Source organism: Bison bison, unplaced genomic scaffold, assembly GCF_000754665.1.
Source record: "Bison bison bison isolate TAMUID 2011002044 unplaced genomic scaffold, Bison_UMD1.0 scf7180017864466, whole genome shotgun sequence".
Classification (NCBI taxonomy): Eukaryota; Metazoa; Chordata; class Mammalia; order Artiodactyla; family Bovidae; genus Bison; species Bison bison.
The window spans coordinates 9,907,592-9,924,554 of NW_011495027.1; the positions used below are offsets into that span (position 1 = coordinate 9,907,592).

Below are 16,963 nucleotides of genomic sequence, written 5' to 3' on the forward strand. Positions count from 1 at the left end.
TATCATGTAGAAACGAGTTGCCAGTCCAGGTTCGATACACGATACTGGATGCTTGGGGCTAGTGCACTGGGATGACCCAGAGGGATGGTATGGGGAGGGAGGAGGGAGGAGGGTTCAGGATGGGGAACACATGTATACCTGTGGTGGATTCATTTTGATATTTGGCAAAACTAATACAATTATGTAAAGTTAAAAAAAAAAAAAAACTACACTAGCAGATTCATACATACAGGTTTTGTAAACACCAAACTCAATATCTGCAGAAAGTACATAATTATGGTAGGAGAGTAGAAAGGTTAGTTTTAGAAACATATCTAGTATATATGCAGTAACGATGCACCCACCATTTCAATGATGTCAACATTCATTTCTCAATTACAGGGTATAGCAAATGTGTTCTTATTGGCCATGACTGGGGAGGCATGATTGCTTGGCTAATTGCCATCTGTTATCCAGAAATGGTGATGAAGCTTATTGTTATTAACTTCCCTCATCCAAATGTATTTACAGGTGAGTTTAAATTTCCATTAAGACATCTTTGATAGCATGACAACTCACTGTTGTCACTGACACTTGGATTAAAAACAGTAAAAGTCAATTAATGTAATATTTTTTAAATTAAGTGACTAAACTATGGTATTAGCACACATAAATATCAGTTATCTTGGCTTTAAATGTTCCTGAAGAGTCAAAGGAAGTGTAGCTTTATATTTGCTTGCATAATGTTATTTTTTTTAGAAGACATTTTACTGCTAACTTGGGGAGAGTTAAAGGAAAAATGCAGTAACATTACTTTGACAGTAAAGAATCTTGACAGCCTAGAAATAAATTTTCCTCTTGCTTGACTGCTTTGAATATCAAGAATGGCAGTGTTCTTTAAAGCAGCAGTTCTCAAATTTTTGGTCTCCTTTATACTTTTAAATGGAGAAGGCAATGGCACCCCACTCCAGTACTCTTGCCTGGAAAATCCCATGGACAGAGGAGCCTGGTGGGCTTGCGGTCCATGGGGTCGCTAGGAGTCCGACAAGACTGAGCGACTTCACTTTCACTTTTCACTTTCATGCATTGGAGAAGGAAATGGCAACCCATTCCAGTGTTCTTGCCTGGAGAATCCTAGGGACAGGGGAGCCTGGTGGGCTGTCATCTATGGGGTCGCACGGAGTTGGACACGACTGAAGTGACTTAGCAGTAGCAGTATACTTTTAAAAATTATTGAAGACCCCACTGAACATTTGTTTATATGAGTTATACCCATATGCATTGACTGTATTGGAAATTAAAAATGAGAAATTTCTAAATGTTTATGTATTCATTCATTAAAAAATAATTAATCCAGTACATATTAACATGTATAACATTTTACTGAAAATGAACTACATCTTCCAAAACAAAATTTTAGTGAGAAGAGTGTCATTATTTTACATTTTTGCAAACCTCTTTAATTTTTGGCTTAATAGAAGACAGCTGGATTCTCAGACCTGCTTCTACATTCAATCTGTTGCAAATGTTTGAATTGAAGTATATGAAGAAATCTGGCCTCACACAGATTTGTAATTGGAAAAGGGAGGAGTATTTTAATAACCTTTTCAAATAAGTGTGGATATTCTCCTTTAATACTACACCAAACTAAAAAAATTGGTGATTTCTTAAAGGTTAGTAACAATGTGCAATCTGATGTCATATTAATGAACTTTTCATATTCTGTCACATTAAAATCCATTGGTCTCTCTAGCCCTTTGAATGGATTTTTTTTTACCTATGCATAATTTTGCAGTCATCATGCATTGAAAGATGTTGGTTCATTGAGTTATGCAGGTCTTCCATAAATTGACACATTTCAGTATATGATATCAAAGAATCACTTTCATTAATATCACCCCAGTTTCATCAAAAAAGTCTTTATAGAAAAGCTGTCAAGCTCACAGTAGCAGATACAAGTTTCCAAAATTCTGATTTTCATTTGAAAGCTTGAACTTGATAATTGACAACAAACACCGATTGTTTTCCCTCAAATGACAGGCTTGCTTTGTTCATTTTCAGGAGACTATCTGCTAAATACCCAAGTCTGACTGATGATAGTTTGTTAGTCATTCTCTCAAGTAAAAATGATATTTTATTAAAAAGGCAGCTAATTCAACTTAACAGCTGAAGAATTGCTTTTCCTCTAGATAATCGTTGATTTTGGTATTCAACAGAACTGCCTTATATATATATTATATATTTAAATATGTATATATATTTTCTAACTGCATCACAAGACACATACGAAAGGTAGAAATTTAATAAAATTAATAATTTTTGCTATTTCATCAAACACATTCATAAGTGAAACTGCCACTTCACTTTATGTATTTATTTACAGCAAGTGTGTGGTGTGAAGAATACGATGTATTATAAACAGTGTGGTATTGTTTCGTGCTACGGCTTTGATTTGTGCTCAGGCAACAATGGCTTTATCTACTATTGCCTTTGTACCATATGTGCAAATGTCAGAAAAATGAGAAAAACTAATAGTATTGTATTAAAATAGTTTGACCACCTGGATCTTTTGAAAGGGTCTTGAGGATCCCCACGGGTCCACATGGGATATGTTTCAGAACCTCTGCTATAAAGAGAACTCTTAAAAGAATGATTTAAAACAAACAAGCAAACAAAAACAAAACAACCACCACCTGTGAAAATGGCTAGGCATACTTTTATTTGGTTTTGACATAAGTTATAATTTTGTCCTCTTTCTTCTTGTCAAATTTTCTGAGGTTCAGTACTGTCACAATCCACAGTATTGTCCCCCAAGAAAAAAAATTCAGAACAACATATTTTTATTTCTTCTTCAAAATTAGAGAAGGTGAAGGAGAAATGGAACATGACTACATAAATATTGTATAAATATGTATAAAAGTTAAATTTTAGGTACATATCCAATTATCCTGTCTTGGTTAAGGTAAATAGTGCGACTGCTTAGGAATCAAATATCAAACTGAGGTTCATCATATTTCTCTCAGTTGCCTTAGGCAATAGAAGTTGTGCTACATGCTTGTTCAGTTGATCAGGACCCTAGCGTAAATGTAATTTTGGTGGTACTGCTATACGGGAGCTTCCCAGGTGGCACTAATGGTAAAGAACCACCTGCCAATGCAGCAAACATGAGAGATGTGGGTTCAATCCCTGGGTCAGGAAGATCCTCTGAAGGAGGGATGGCAACCAACTCCAGTATTCTTGGAGAATCCCATGGACAGAGGAGCCTGGCAGGCTACAGTCTATTGGGTCACAGAGAGTCAGACACGACTGAAGCAACACATGCACTGCTATTGTGCATACTGTAATTGATCATTGTAATTGTAATTATAATTGATCATTCAAGTAAGAAAATACTTGAATATTTCTGGAACTATTAATAATAGGTTCAACCCCGGTCAGGTCAATATGAGGTCTTTAAGTCGTATGAATATATTTTCCCCTTAATGGTATTGATATCTCTTAATGCAGGGCTAAGTAAATCTTACTCAATGATGACTTTACAAAAAGTATAAGCATAACAGTGCTCTACTTATCTGAGAAATATAATTTTTAAAAATCCAACCATGATGAGTACAGTTACAATATTAGAAATGAGGGGAAAAAATCACCTCTATAGTGAGGAAAATTTAGTACACAATACACAAGTATGCACATTTAATGTGTGTGTGTGTGTTAGTCGCTCAGTCGTGTTCAACTCTTTGCGACCCCGTGGACTGTATCCTACCGGGTTCTTCTGTCCGTGGAATTCTCCAGGCAAGAACACTGGAGTAGGTTGCTATTTCCTTCTCCAACATTTAATATGTATGATCACATTATTCCCTAGTTTTAAAACTTCAGTGTCTTCCCAAAGCACTTAAAGTTGTTATCATTCTGGCCTTACCTAACTGGGCTTCTGCTTTTCTTTCTGACTCATCTCATAACCATCTCCTCTCCTCATTCACTACATACCAGCCACCCTGGCCTTCTTTCTGCTTCTTTAATGTGCCAAGCACAGGACCTACTTTCTGTTCCTTGACATTCTTCCTACATCCCCAGAGAAGCCTATTTCACCACCTTTACTAAATAATAGTTCCTCTCCCACACCACCCAACCATTGCTTTCAATCAGATTACCATGTTTAATTTTCTTTATGGTATTTTTGCTAACCAAAATGATCTTTCAAGTATTCATTACTTATTTATTATGTAAGTTCTTGGTGAATGGGAACCTCTTTTCTCTTGTTCACACTAAATCCCCTCACATATAGTAGATATTCAAAAATTCATTAAATGAAGGCATTTTCTAGATACATGAATGAATTTAAAGGAAATGCTTTAGTTTCTGTTGAGGCCAAATGAATAAGATATTTAAATCAGCCTGCCAGGAAAATCTTTTAAACAATAGACATTTCCCCCATGTATCCTTAGGAAAAGTGTTAAGTCACTGATAATAACCTTGGAGAAAAGGCAATGTTGTTTGAGTTTTCGTATTCCTTTTGAGTCCATACTTCACGAAGTGGAACTTTCTTTTTATTCAAAGTGCTATAAATATTTAAAATACAAAAAATATCCAAAATAAAATATACGAACATAGAAATTGTTCCAAAGAGAAATATACGGAAGCCTTATTTGTGAATACTTTTATGGGATCATCTCAAAGGTGAAATTGTCTTAAAAAGAAGTTACTTCAATAGTAATTCATATCACTTGGATAAGGTCTAACATGGCATTTTAATTTCAGAATACATTTTACGACACCCGGCCCAGCTGTTCAAATCCAGCTATTATTACTTCTTCCAGATACCATGGTTCCCAGAATTTATGTTCTCCATAAATGATTTCAAAGTAAGTCAAATATGGTGATGGATATTAGCCAGACTTACTGTCTGTGATCTTATTGTTTATGATTATTTTGAAGTATATACAAATATTGAATCATTATGTTGTACACTTGAAACTAACATAATATGATATGTTAATTATACCTCAGTTAAAGTAAGAAAAGATTGGTGCCCAAGAGGATAACAAATTAGGAAGTTAAGAATAAAACAAAGATAGACTAAAGCACTGAAAACAAACAAAAAAAACAACAAAACTGGTCCTCCTTATGTTGTTCTGATTTTAAATAATCATTTATTGTATATCTGTTATGTGTTATGCACTGTCTTAGGCATCTCCTCCAATGCAAAAAAAAAGAAATATAGTTCCCACAGAATGGCAGGATAAATGCTTCATAATTTCCCTTTATAAACAATGCCCAGAGTAATGAGTTGGTGCCCTTGAAGCCCCCAGTGATGACCAATGCAGGTTTTTTCCATATCATTATGAGTTCATGATTTTTGAAAATCTGTTTGCTATGGATGGCATCACTGACTTGATGGACATGAGTTTGAGCAAGCTCCCAGAGCTGGTGATGGACAGGGAAGCCTGGTGTGCTGTAGTCCCTGGGGTCGCAAAAAGTCAGACATGACTGAGCGACTGAACTGAACTGAACTGATGTATCAACTGATCACAGTCTTTATTCTCTTTGATGCCCAAATTTTTACAAGTCTGTGTGCTCATGACACAAGAGCCCTTTGTCAGTAGTAGCTTGCCTCTTAACGTCCTAAGTTCATTATTTACGTCCTGTTCCAGATCTGGAATCAGTCATTTACTGAAGGAGCTCTGGCTCCTATTAGCAGGATATAGTATTTAGAGACCATGATTTAGGTGATCATTGTTACTGAATTTTCATTGCTCCTGGATCTTTCCATTGGACAGGATTTGGACATACATATTTTTTGATGCTGATTCCCTGGTAGCTCAGACGGTTAAGCGTCTGCCTACAATGCGGGAGATTTTTTAGACAGAAAAAAAATTATGAGTTCTTATCCACATTTCCAAAGCAAATTTAAGACTACAGAATTTTTACATAACTTCCATGATGTTATATGAAACATATATACGGTTTTAAGTTAAAAGTCTAATAAAACAATGTACATTCAGAGGAGTCTTACTTATCTCTGTTTCTCTATCTCCATCCTATTTCTTCTTTCTCCCATAGGAAACTATTTTGGCTAGTTTTGTTTCATCTTTTTATTTTTTCTATTAAACACATAAGCAAATGTGCATATATTTGTTTTCTCCTTTTTTCACAAAAGATAACATTCTATTAATATAAACACTATTTTCCACCCTTGCTTCGTTTTGCCACTTAACAGTATATCCTGCAGATGACTCCATCATCAGCATAGAGATTGTCTCCATCTTTTCTTAGAGTCCTAAAAACACTAATATGCCATTGTGTGGCTATGCCATAGTTTATTCAACCACTACTACCCCACCCACTGATAAACATTTGTTCCCATTCTTTTTCTGTCACAAATAAGGTTGCAACGAATCACCTCCTGCACATGTCATTTAATATTTTTGCAAGCATGTTTTGGGGTTGAGGGTCTAATTTTAAACAAGAATTCCAAATAGCCAGTGGAAATCTGCTGTATGACTCAGGGAGCTCAAACCAGTGCTCTGTGACAACCTAGAGGGGTGGGATAAGGTGGGAAGTGGGAGGGAGGTTCAAGAGGGCGTGGACATATGTGTACCTATGGCTGATTCATATTTTTATATGGCAGAAACCAACACAATATTGTAAAGCAATTACCCTCCAATTAAAAATAAATTTTTTACAAAAGAATCCCAATAATTCTGATTCAGCTAGTTACATATTTTGAGAAATGCCGGTATAGAGATTTCAGATTGTAGGGGGGACCCATTTGTGAGTCATGATATAAGTTTTGCAATTCAGTAAAGTGACTTGCAGTTTGAATTCTTAAATATAAAGTGGAACAGAATTGAAGATATCACTACATGCTGTAATAAGTATGAGAATTATTTCTTTAAACTTTTGTTTTAGAAATATATATGTAGATCTATGAACTGGATCATGATGTAAAATGTGTTTGTTACTCTAGGTTGTGGTCAAAAAGAAGTTCAAACGGGGTGGTGGTGGATTGGTTGTCAGTAAACAGATAAACAGTTGTTAGCTGGAATATTAGGGTAGGCTTTAGGATAGAGATAGTACTTAGCTCAGCAGAATGTGAATACACACCAGGAAAACAGGATGCTTTTCATAAAGGTGAAGTGTGGAAAAAAAGGTGAAGTGTGCATGGGGGACTAAAGGGAAGAATATCAAAAATAAAGCCAGGTCGGCAGAAATGTATAAAATGTGCTTGTAAACAATGAGGTCTCCAACCTGGCTAGAGCAGAAGTTGGGAGCAGTCACTGCACACTGACCATCATTCTCTTTCAGAAGCCAAATATTTAGTTACTGTGAAGTAGCTGAAAAGTCTTAGTTATTCTTTTCTCACTTACCAGGCTTTGAAACATCTGTTTACTAGTCACAGCACTGGCATTGGAAGAAAAGGATGTCGACTAACAACAGAAGATCTTGAAGCTTATATTTATGTTTTTTCTCAGCCTGGAGCATTAAGTGGTCCAATTAACCATTACCGAAATATCTTCAGGTCAGTATAATTTGTTCTTTTTAGTTAAACAAAATATTTATTCCCTACAGAGCCAATATTCGATTTCTAAAATTAAGTTCACCATTTATCCAGATACTCAAATTATTTTGGTTTTTATAAGTTGCATAATCTTTTTTTTTTATAGAAAATTAAACATATGGAAAAATAAAGAGAATACACTAGATATCCCATGTAGGTGTAACTTGTTTTATCCATAACTCTATCCACTTCTGTCCCTTTGGACTTTGAATAGATGTATATTTTTAGTTATATTTTAAAATAATCATTTAAAAAATATCTGTTAAGCACTTTCTATATTCTGGACTATGCCAGCACTCAGAATACTATAATGAGCAAAATGAGACAAGGTCCTTGATCTCACAAAACTTGTAGCTGAGTAGAGAAAACAGCATCAAGCAAACAACTGCAGTAATGAATGTATAGTTACAAACTAACATGAAGACTTTGAAAGAAAGGGATGAGAATGGAAGAAATAATGTTTGAATGAGGAAATAAAGGATGAGTTTGGTATTGACTGGATAAAGTTTAGGGTAGGGAGACTGGCATTCCAGAAAAAGAAAATAGCCTCTTCCAAGGCTGTGCAGGAAGATGGAAGGCTATGGTTTTAAGTAACAAAGTGGCAGAGCACAGAAAGTGAGGATGCATAGAAGAGAAGGGAATGAGAATAAGTCCGAGAGGTAGGCAGTGGCTGGTTAAGCAGAGCCAAGGAGACCATATTAAGAGCCATGAATGTGAAGCCAGTGAATGAGAGTTTCAAGCAGAAAAATGATCCAATTTGTATTTGGATATATTCACTCAATATGGAGAATGTGCTGAAAGAGTGAATGTGGTGAAACTTCAGAAATCCAGGTTAAAGAAGATGGCAGCTTGAACTATTCTGAAAGCAGTAGAGATGGGGAGAGTGGGTAGATTTAAGAGATATTTAAGAGATAAGTTGACACAGTTGATAACGGGTTGGATGGGGAACTGAGAAGAAGACAGATGTCAAAGATAACTCCTGAATCCCTGCCATGAACAACTCTACAGATAGGCCAATCACTGAGACAGAAAGTACTAGAAGAGAACTCATTTTGAGGTCATAAATTTTATTGATCTTAGACTAGTTGACTTTGAAATGGTGTCTTAGATTATTCAAATAGTCAGTAGGCTACAAGGGTCTGGAACTCAGAGGAGAGAATCTGGGGTGAGGATATGTGATATCTTGGAGTCACTAACAGATAAATGAGGCTTTTGTTTCAGAAGATATTGTCTAGACAGAAAATCAGAGAAGGCAATGGCACCCCACTCCAGTACTCTTGCCTGGAAAATCCCATGGACGGAGGAGCCTGGTGGGCTGCAGTCCATGCGGTCACTAAGAGTCAGACACGACTTACCTTTCACTTTTCACTTTTATGCATTGGAGAAGGAAATGGCAACCCGCTCCAGTGTTCTTGCTTGGAGAATCCCAGGGATGGGGGAGCCTGGTGGGCTGCCATCTATGGGGTCGCACAGAGTCGGACACAACTGAAGTGACTTAGCAGCAGACAGAAAATATAGTGTGAAAGATAAGACATGGAAATTTGAGTTTGGACGTACATAGGAGAAAAAATATTCTCTTTGAGTATTAGCAGCCACAGCCTGCCTTAAAAATGTTTAGGGGTTTGAATTTATGCTACTACCATAATACTAGAATTCTTAGGGGAAAAATTCTATTTTAACATCCTCATAGGCTGGTAACACTCCCTAGGAAACCTAGCAGAAACAAAGACAGAATCTCTCTGGAAGGTACACCTCAATTCAGACTCACAATATCCCCACAGATAAGGTCCACTGAAGATGAGTTGATAATCCAAATTACAAAAAATACCAACCCACCAATAGTGAGGCAGAACACAATTGCAGCAGAACTCCTAAAATTTTCAAATAATAGAAGTAATAAAGACTGTAAAGTAAGTTTAAATTATTAAATATGAAAGAATAAAAATACGAGTAAAGAATAAGGAAAATATCATGACAGGATGGAAAGGACTGGAAAAGAACCAAAAGAACTTCTAGAAATGAAAAGTATGTTATTGAAGTCTTAAAATCCATAAGTAAGTTAAATAGCAGGTCAGACAAGCTATAGAGGGTTATGAATTGGAAGGTAGATCTAAAAAGAATTACCTAGAATTTCACTTAGATAGATAAAGAAATGAAAACACAAAAGACAGGTTATATTTGACATGTACAATGGAATTAGAAATCATATAGATAGATAAATGATAGGTAGATAGATAAAGTTGGAAATCACTCACATATAATATATATGTAATAATTTGTTTTCTAGTAAAATAAAATAATAGAAATAGAATATTATTTCCAAAGCAGTAGAAAGGGACTGCTGCTGCTGCTGCTGCTGCTAAGTCGCTTCAGTCGTGTCCAACTCTGTGCGACCCCATAGACGGCAACCTACCAGGCTTCCCTGTCCCTGGGATTCTCCAGGCAAGAACACTGGAGTGGGTGTTCTTGAAAATTGCCATTTCCTTCTCCAATGCAGGAAAGTGAAAAGTGGAAGTGAAGTCACTCAGTCGTGTCTGACTCTTAGTGACCCCATGGACTGAAGCCCACCAGGCTCCTCCGTCCATGGGATTTTCCAGGCAAGAGTACTGGAGTGGGGTGCCATTGCCTTCTCCAAGAAAGGGACTAGAAACTATCAATTCAAAAGAAGGCAGGAAAGGAGAAAAAGGAAGCAAAGCAGGGTAAATAGAAAGCACAAAATAAGAAGTCAAAAACAATTTCAATATGTCAATAAACACAATAAATATTAATGTGTTACACCTACCAGTTAAAAACCAAAATGTCGGATTTGATTGAGATACAAGTAAATCACAAAGACACAAAAAGGTTGAAAGTAAGAGGATAGAAAAAAGTTGTAGCAGGTGTTACTTTAAATGAAACAAAATCTCTCAAATTCTTTGAATATGAAATCCATGAGACTATATGAATGAAAAGAGAGGTAAATCCACATCTTCTTTTTTGACTAACAACAACAACAAAATGTACAAGTATAAAAATATATGTGTATTTTTTGAAAAATAGAGATGTTGATTTAAAAGGTACTTGTGTTAGTCACTCAGTCGTATCCTGGACTCTTTTTGACTCCGTGGACTGTGGCCTGCCAGGCTCCTATTTCCATGGAATTCTCCATGCAACAATAGTGGAGTGGACTGCCATTCCCTTCTCCAGGGAAACTTCTTGACCCAGGGATCCAACCCAGGTCTCCTGCGTTGCAGACAGATTCTTTACCATCTGAGCCACCTGAAAAGTCCCAAAAGGTACTTGTAGGTAATAATTTATCAAGCAAGGCAGACAGACATTGCAAAGGCTACGGGTTACATTTTATAGGATATAGCAACATTGTCTGAAGCTCATGTTTTGTCATTTGCTTTTCACAAATAACATTTAAGAGAGTTATTATGAGAGAAAAATACATTTTCACACCAGTCTAAATTTTGGACAGGAGATAAGAATGCTGGTTTTAAAATGTTCTCAATTTATCCCTTTATCAGAGGGTTAGCTTTGTGATGCAAAACAGTATGTTTTAAGTAGCTATAAGGAAAGAGGGAAAATATTCTCATATTTTGAGATTCTTTTACTAACGATTAATCATTCATTAGGAGGACTTGCATTCCCAAGAGTAAGCTCTAGAATCCTGTTAATTATCTTGGAGAGAAAAAACAAAACAAAAAAAAATGGAGGCCTGTGAAGTTCAAAACTCACAGTTTTACATACAGGCAAAAGATAATTTTAAACTAGATTGTTGTAGGTTAATGTGAGGTGCTCGGTCGTGTCCGACTCTAATGCGACTCCATGGACTGTAGCCTGCCAGGCTCCTTTGTCCATGGAATTATCCAGGCAAGAATACTAGAGTGGTTTGCTGTTCCCTTCTCCAGGGTATCTTCCTGACCCAGGGATGAAACTTAGGTCTCCTGCACTGCAGGCAGATTCTTTACTGTCTAAGCCACCAGGGAAGCCCCTGATGTAGGTTAAATCTAGCTCAAACCTTCTGAAAGCTCAACTGACCCCTTGACTCTTTTTACATACAGTAATCAAGGTAATACAAAAAAGTAATACAAAAAAGATCTTTATGACCCAGATAATCACAATGGTGTGATCACTCACCTAGAGCCAGACATCCTGGAATGTGAAGTCAAGTGGGCCTTAGGAAGCATCACTATGAACAAAGCTAGTGGAGGTGATGGAATTCCAGTGGAGCTATTCCAAATCCTGAAAGATGATGCTGTGAAAGTGCTGCACTTAATATGCCAGCAAATTTGGAAAACTCAGCAGTGGCCACAGGACTGGAAAAGGTCAATTTTCATTCCAATCCCAAAGAAAGGCAATGCCAAAGAATGCTCAAACTACCACACAACTGCACTCATCTCACGCTAGTAGTGATGCTTAAAATTCTCCAGTCCAGGCTTCAGCAATACTTGAACCATGAATTTCTAGATGTTCAAGCTGGTTTTAGAAAAGGCAGAGGAACCAGAGATCCAATTGCCAACATCTGTTGGATCACTGAAAAAGCAAGAGAGTTCCAGAAAAATATCTATTTCTGCTTTATTGACTATGCCAAGACCTTTGACTGTGTGGATCACAATAAACTGTGGAAAATTCTGAAAGAGATGGGAATACCAGACCACCTGACCTGCCTCTTGAGAAATCTGTATGCAGATCAGGAAGCAACAGTTAGAACTGGACATTGAACAACAGACTGGTTCCAAATAGGAAAAGGACTATGTCAAGGCTGTATATTGTCACCCAGCTTATTTAACTTATATGCAGAGTACATCATGAGAAATGCTGGGCTGGAGGAAGCACAAGCTGGAATCAAGATTGCCTGGAGAAATATCAATAACCTCAGATATGTAGATGACACCACCCTTATGGCAGAAGGTGAAGAGGAATTAAAAAGCCTCTTGATGACAGTGAAAGAAGAGAGTGGAAAAAGTTGGCTTAAAGCTCAACATTCAGAAAACTAAGATCATGTCATTGGGTCCCATCACTTCATGGGAAATAGATGGGGAAACAGTGAAAACAGTGGCTGACTTTATTTTTCTGGGCTCTAAAATCAATGCAGATGGTTATTGCAGCCATGAAATTAAAAGACACTTACTCCTTGGAAGGAAAGATATGACCAACCTAGACAGCATATTGAAAAGCAGAGACATTACTTTGCCAACAAAGGTCCGTCTAGTCAAGGCTATGGTTTTTCCAGTGGTCATGTATGGATGGGAAAGTTGGACTATAAAGAAGGCTGAGTGCAGAAGAATTGATGCTTTTGAACTGTGGTGTTGGAGAAGACTCTTGAGAGTCCCTTGGACTGCAAGGAGATCCAACCAGTCCATTCTAAAGGAGACCAGTCCTGGGTGTTCATTGGAAGGACTGATGTTGAAGCTGAAACTCCAATACTTTGGCCACCTGATGCAAAGAGCTGACTCATTTGAAAAGATCCTGATGCTGGGAAAGATTGAGGGCAGGAAGAGAAGGGGACGACAGAGGATGAGATGCTTGGATGGCATCACCGACTCAATGGACATGGGTTTGGGTGGACTCTGGGAGTTGGTGATAGACAGGGAAACCTGGCGTGCTGCGGTTCATGGGGTCACAAAGAGTCGGACATGACTGAGTGACTGAACTGAACTGAACTGAACTGAGTCAAGGTCAAGTACATCATTAAAAACAAGGTTATACAAATATAATGACTACAAATAAAGTATAGTACATTATATTCAGGTATGAAAATCACCCTAAGGTCTCCCCAGGACCATACTTCCATCCAAGGACTCTCCAAAATTTGGACCCAAGGAATCATAATGAACTTGGAATTGGACTAGTTATAGGAATAGCCTGAAAAAACATTTTTGAAAGCCTAAACTGGTAACAAAGCATCACATAACAAAGCAAAATTTGACAGACTTACTAGAAAAAAACGGCAAATCCACAGTTACTATTGGAGATTTTCATCCACTTCTCTCAGAAGCTGATCAATCAAGCAGAAAATTAATAAAGATATAGATTTAAACAATCCAATTAACATCTTTAATGTGATGATCAACTCTAGAATCCTGCGCCCAACAATTAGAAGATACACAATATTTTTAAGCACATATCATATTTATAAGGATTGATTTTTACATACTGGACCATAAAGCAAGCCTTAACCAAAGGATCAATATCATATAGATTGTGTTCTCTGAACACAATGTGGTGGGAAATTGACAGCAACAAACTTTTAGAAAACTCAATACAGTCAGAAAAATCTCAAACTTCTATATTACTTGTGGATCAAAAAAATCATATCAGAAGCTAGTAAACACAGAAAAAAGTATTACAGCCTGTAGAATACAGTTAAAACAATACTTAGAAATATATGTATGGTTTTTCATGCTTATATAAGAAAAGAAGATTCAAGTCAAGATATTTGGAAAAGAACAACATGTAAACAAAAATAAATTAGAAGGAAAATAAAATTAGGTAAAAAGCAGAAATTAATACAATATATAACAAAGACACAATAGAGAGAATCAACAAACGCAGATTTTTTGAACACTATTAATATAGGTAAACTTTTGGCAAGACTGGTGTAAAAAAGGCATGAACAAACTATATCAGGAAGGAGAAAATAGATATAAGTACAAACATAACAGATATTAAAATATAAAGTTTATGTTAATAAATTTGAGAATCTTGACAACATGGGTAGTTTTTAGGAAAAGCTTAACACACAAAACTGACTCATGAAGATAGAAAACCTGAACAGATATACACATTAAAGAAATTGGGTTATTAATTTAAGCATATCTATAAACTACATATACATACACACCCACACAAAGAAGCCTAAGTGGTTTTACACATAAATTCTACCTCAGAAAATCCCACTCTTTTAAAAAAAAATTATGTATTTATTTTTGATTACCCTGGGTCTTCATTGCTGTGATGTCTTTCTGTGGTTGCAATGAGCGGGGACTTCTCTTTGTTGCAGTGCGTGGGCTTCTCACTGTGGTCCCTTCTCTTGTCACGGAGCATGCACGGGCTCTAGAGTACAAGGGCTTCAGTAGTTGCAACTCATGGGCCTCATAGCAGGTGTGCTTCAGTAGTTGTGGCTTATGGGCTCTAGAGTATGAGCTCAGAAATTGTGGTGCATGGGCCTAGTTACTCCATGGCATGTGGGATCTTCCTGGATCAGAGATCAAACCCATGTCTCCTGCATTGGCAGAGAGATTCTTTACCAATGAGCGACCAGGGAAGCCCCAGAAAATCCCACTCTTAGACTTGGCTCTTTCAGACATTATAAAAAGAAGGTATATACTTCAGCTCATTTTCTCAGGTTGGTATAACTTCCATAACAAAACAAGACAAGGATTGTATAACACAGAAAATTAGATCAAGTTATGTTGTAAATATAGATCCATAAATTCAAAATAAAATACTATCAAACAGAATCTAGCATGCATTAACAATTAAACCTAACAGCATTAAAACCCATTAACTTACCACATTAACAGGTTAAAGGGAAAAATAAGATCATCTAGGTAAATTAAGAAAAAGCATTTACTAAAATCCAACACATCTAACTACTATGTAGACTAGAAGCAGAGGATAGAAGGTGGACCTCAGATAAACCTGAATTGCCTGCAGGGATATTTCTGGGGGAAAGACATTTGCTTTACTCAGTTGTCTAAGAAAAAAATCAGGGGTTTGTACTGGTTATTTGCACCTGGAGCACTGGCAGGCATATAAAAATATATTCTGGGAATCAGAGCCAAGAGGATCAAAAACCTCCACTAAAAGGGCAAAATTCTTTGTGGTGCTGTTCACAGCTGTATTTTCCTGGGAAACTGGGGGACCTGACAAGTCCTAGTTCTATCTAAGAGAATAATACATTATTTCTTGCTTTATAAAATCATCTTTGTAAGTTTTCTTCTCATTTGCCATTAAACCTGATATCTCTATATCTATTAGTGTCTTTCTGTTAATCATATTAGGCTTCCCTGGTGGCTCAGATGGTAGAAGAATCTGCCTTCAATGCAGGAGACCAGGGTTTGATCCCTGGGTCAGGAAGATATCCTGGAGAAGGGAATGGCAATCCACTCCAGTATTCTTGCCTGCAGAATTCCATGGACAGAGGAATTCTGTTAATCATATTATGGTTTCATTATGACAGCAATGCAGAAGGTACTTCTGTCTACCAGAAACCTGTAGTAAACATCATACCTTGTGATGAAACACTGAAAACATTCCCTTGAAAAATAAAGACTAAGGGTAACTTGTCTGCTGTAACTGCGTCTCTTCTCTTCACCACTGTATTGAAAGTCTTAGCTAGCACATTAAAAAAAAACAACTGAAGTTTATGTATAGATAATGTAGTTATATGGGCTTCCCTGGGGCACTGGTGGTCAAGAACCCACCTGCCAATGCAGGAGACATAAGAGATGCTGGTTCAATCCATGGTCAGAAAGATCCCCTAGAGAAGGGAATGGCAACCCACTCCAGTTTTCTTGCCTGGAGAATCCCATGGACAGAGGAGCCTGGCAGGCTACAGTCTATGGGATTGCAAGCAGTTAGACATGACTGAAGCAACTTAGCACACACCCACACACAATGTAGTTATACGGGCTTCCCAGGATGGCGCTAGTGGTAAAGAATCCGCTGGCCAGTGCAGGAGACATTAGAGACGCAGGTTGGATCCCTGGGTAGGGAAGATCCCCTCGAGTAGGAAATGGCAACCCACTTCAGTATTCTTGCCTGGGAAATCCCATACACAGAGGAGCCTGGCGAGCTACAGTCCATGGGGTTGCAAAGCCTTGGACATGACCGAGCAACTGAGCAGGCAAGCACGCAATGTAGTTATATATTTAGAGAAAGGGAAAATCTACAGGAAAAAATTATTAGAACAAAAACAGTTCAGCAAAGTTGGCATACATAAGGTTACTATACAAAAATTACAATCTTATAAACCAACAACAGTTATAAAACACTTTAAAATAGATATACCTATGATAGCAACAAAAATATTAGGTATAAAGGACTGACTCTAACAAAAGATGACCTTTATGGATTATCAAAATGTATTGGAAGCAATAAAGAATATGAGCTAGGGGCCTTGTCTATTTACTAACCTATAGAGAAGTATTTCGGAGAAGGCAATGGCACCCACTCCAGTACTCTTGCCTGGAAAATCCCATGGATGGAGGAGCCTGGTAGGCTGCAGTCCATGGGGTCGCTGAGAGTCGGACATGACTGAGTGACTTCACTTTCACTTTTCATTTCATGCACTGGAGAAGGAAATGGCAACCCACTCCAGTACTCTTGCCTGGAGAATCCCAGGGATGGGGGAGCCTGGTTGGCTTCCGTCTATGGGATCGCACAGAGTCGGACATGACTGAAGTGACTTAGCAGCAGCAGCAGCAGCAGCAGCAG

The 16,963-nt window shown here is 37.4% G+C and overlaps 1 protein-coding gene across 1 annotated transcript in view; it reads left to right on the top strand.

The window, feature by feature from the left end:
- The window catches only part of EPHX4 (epoxide hydrolase 4), a 36,925-nt gene that overhangs the window by 14,794 nt on the left and 5,168 nt on the right, over positions 1-16,963 (top strand). The window contains exons 4-6 of the mRNA XM_010860428.1: positions 382-510; positions 4,738-4,841; positions 7,350-7,498. Coding sequence (XP_010858730.1) covers positions 382-510; positions 4,738-4,841; positions 7,350-7,498 — 382 coding nt within the window. The remainder of the gene's footprint in view (positions 1-381; positions 511-4,737; positions 4,842-7,349; positions 7,499-16,963) is intronic.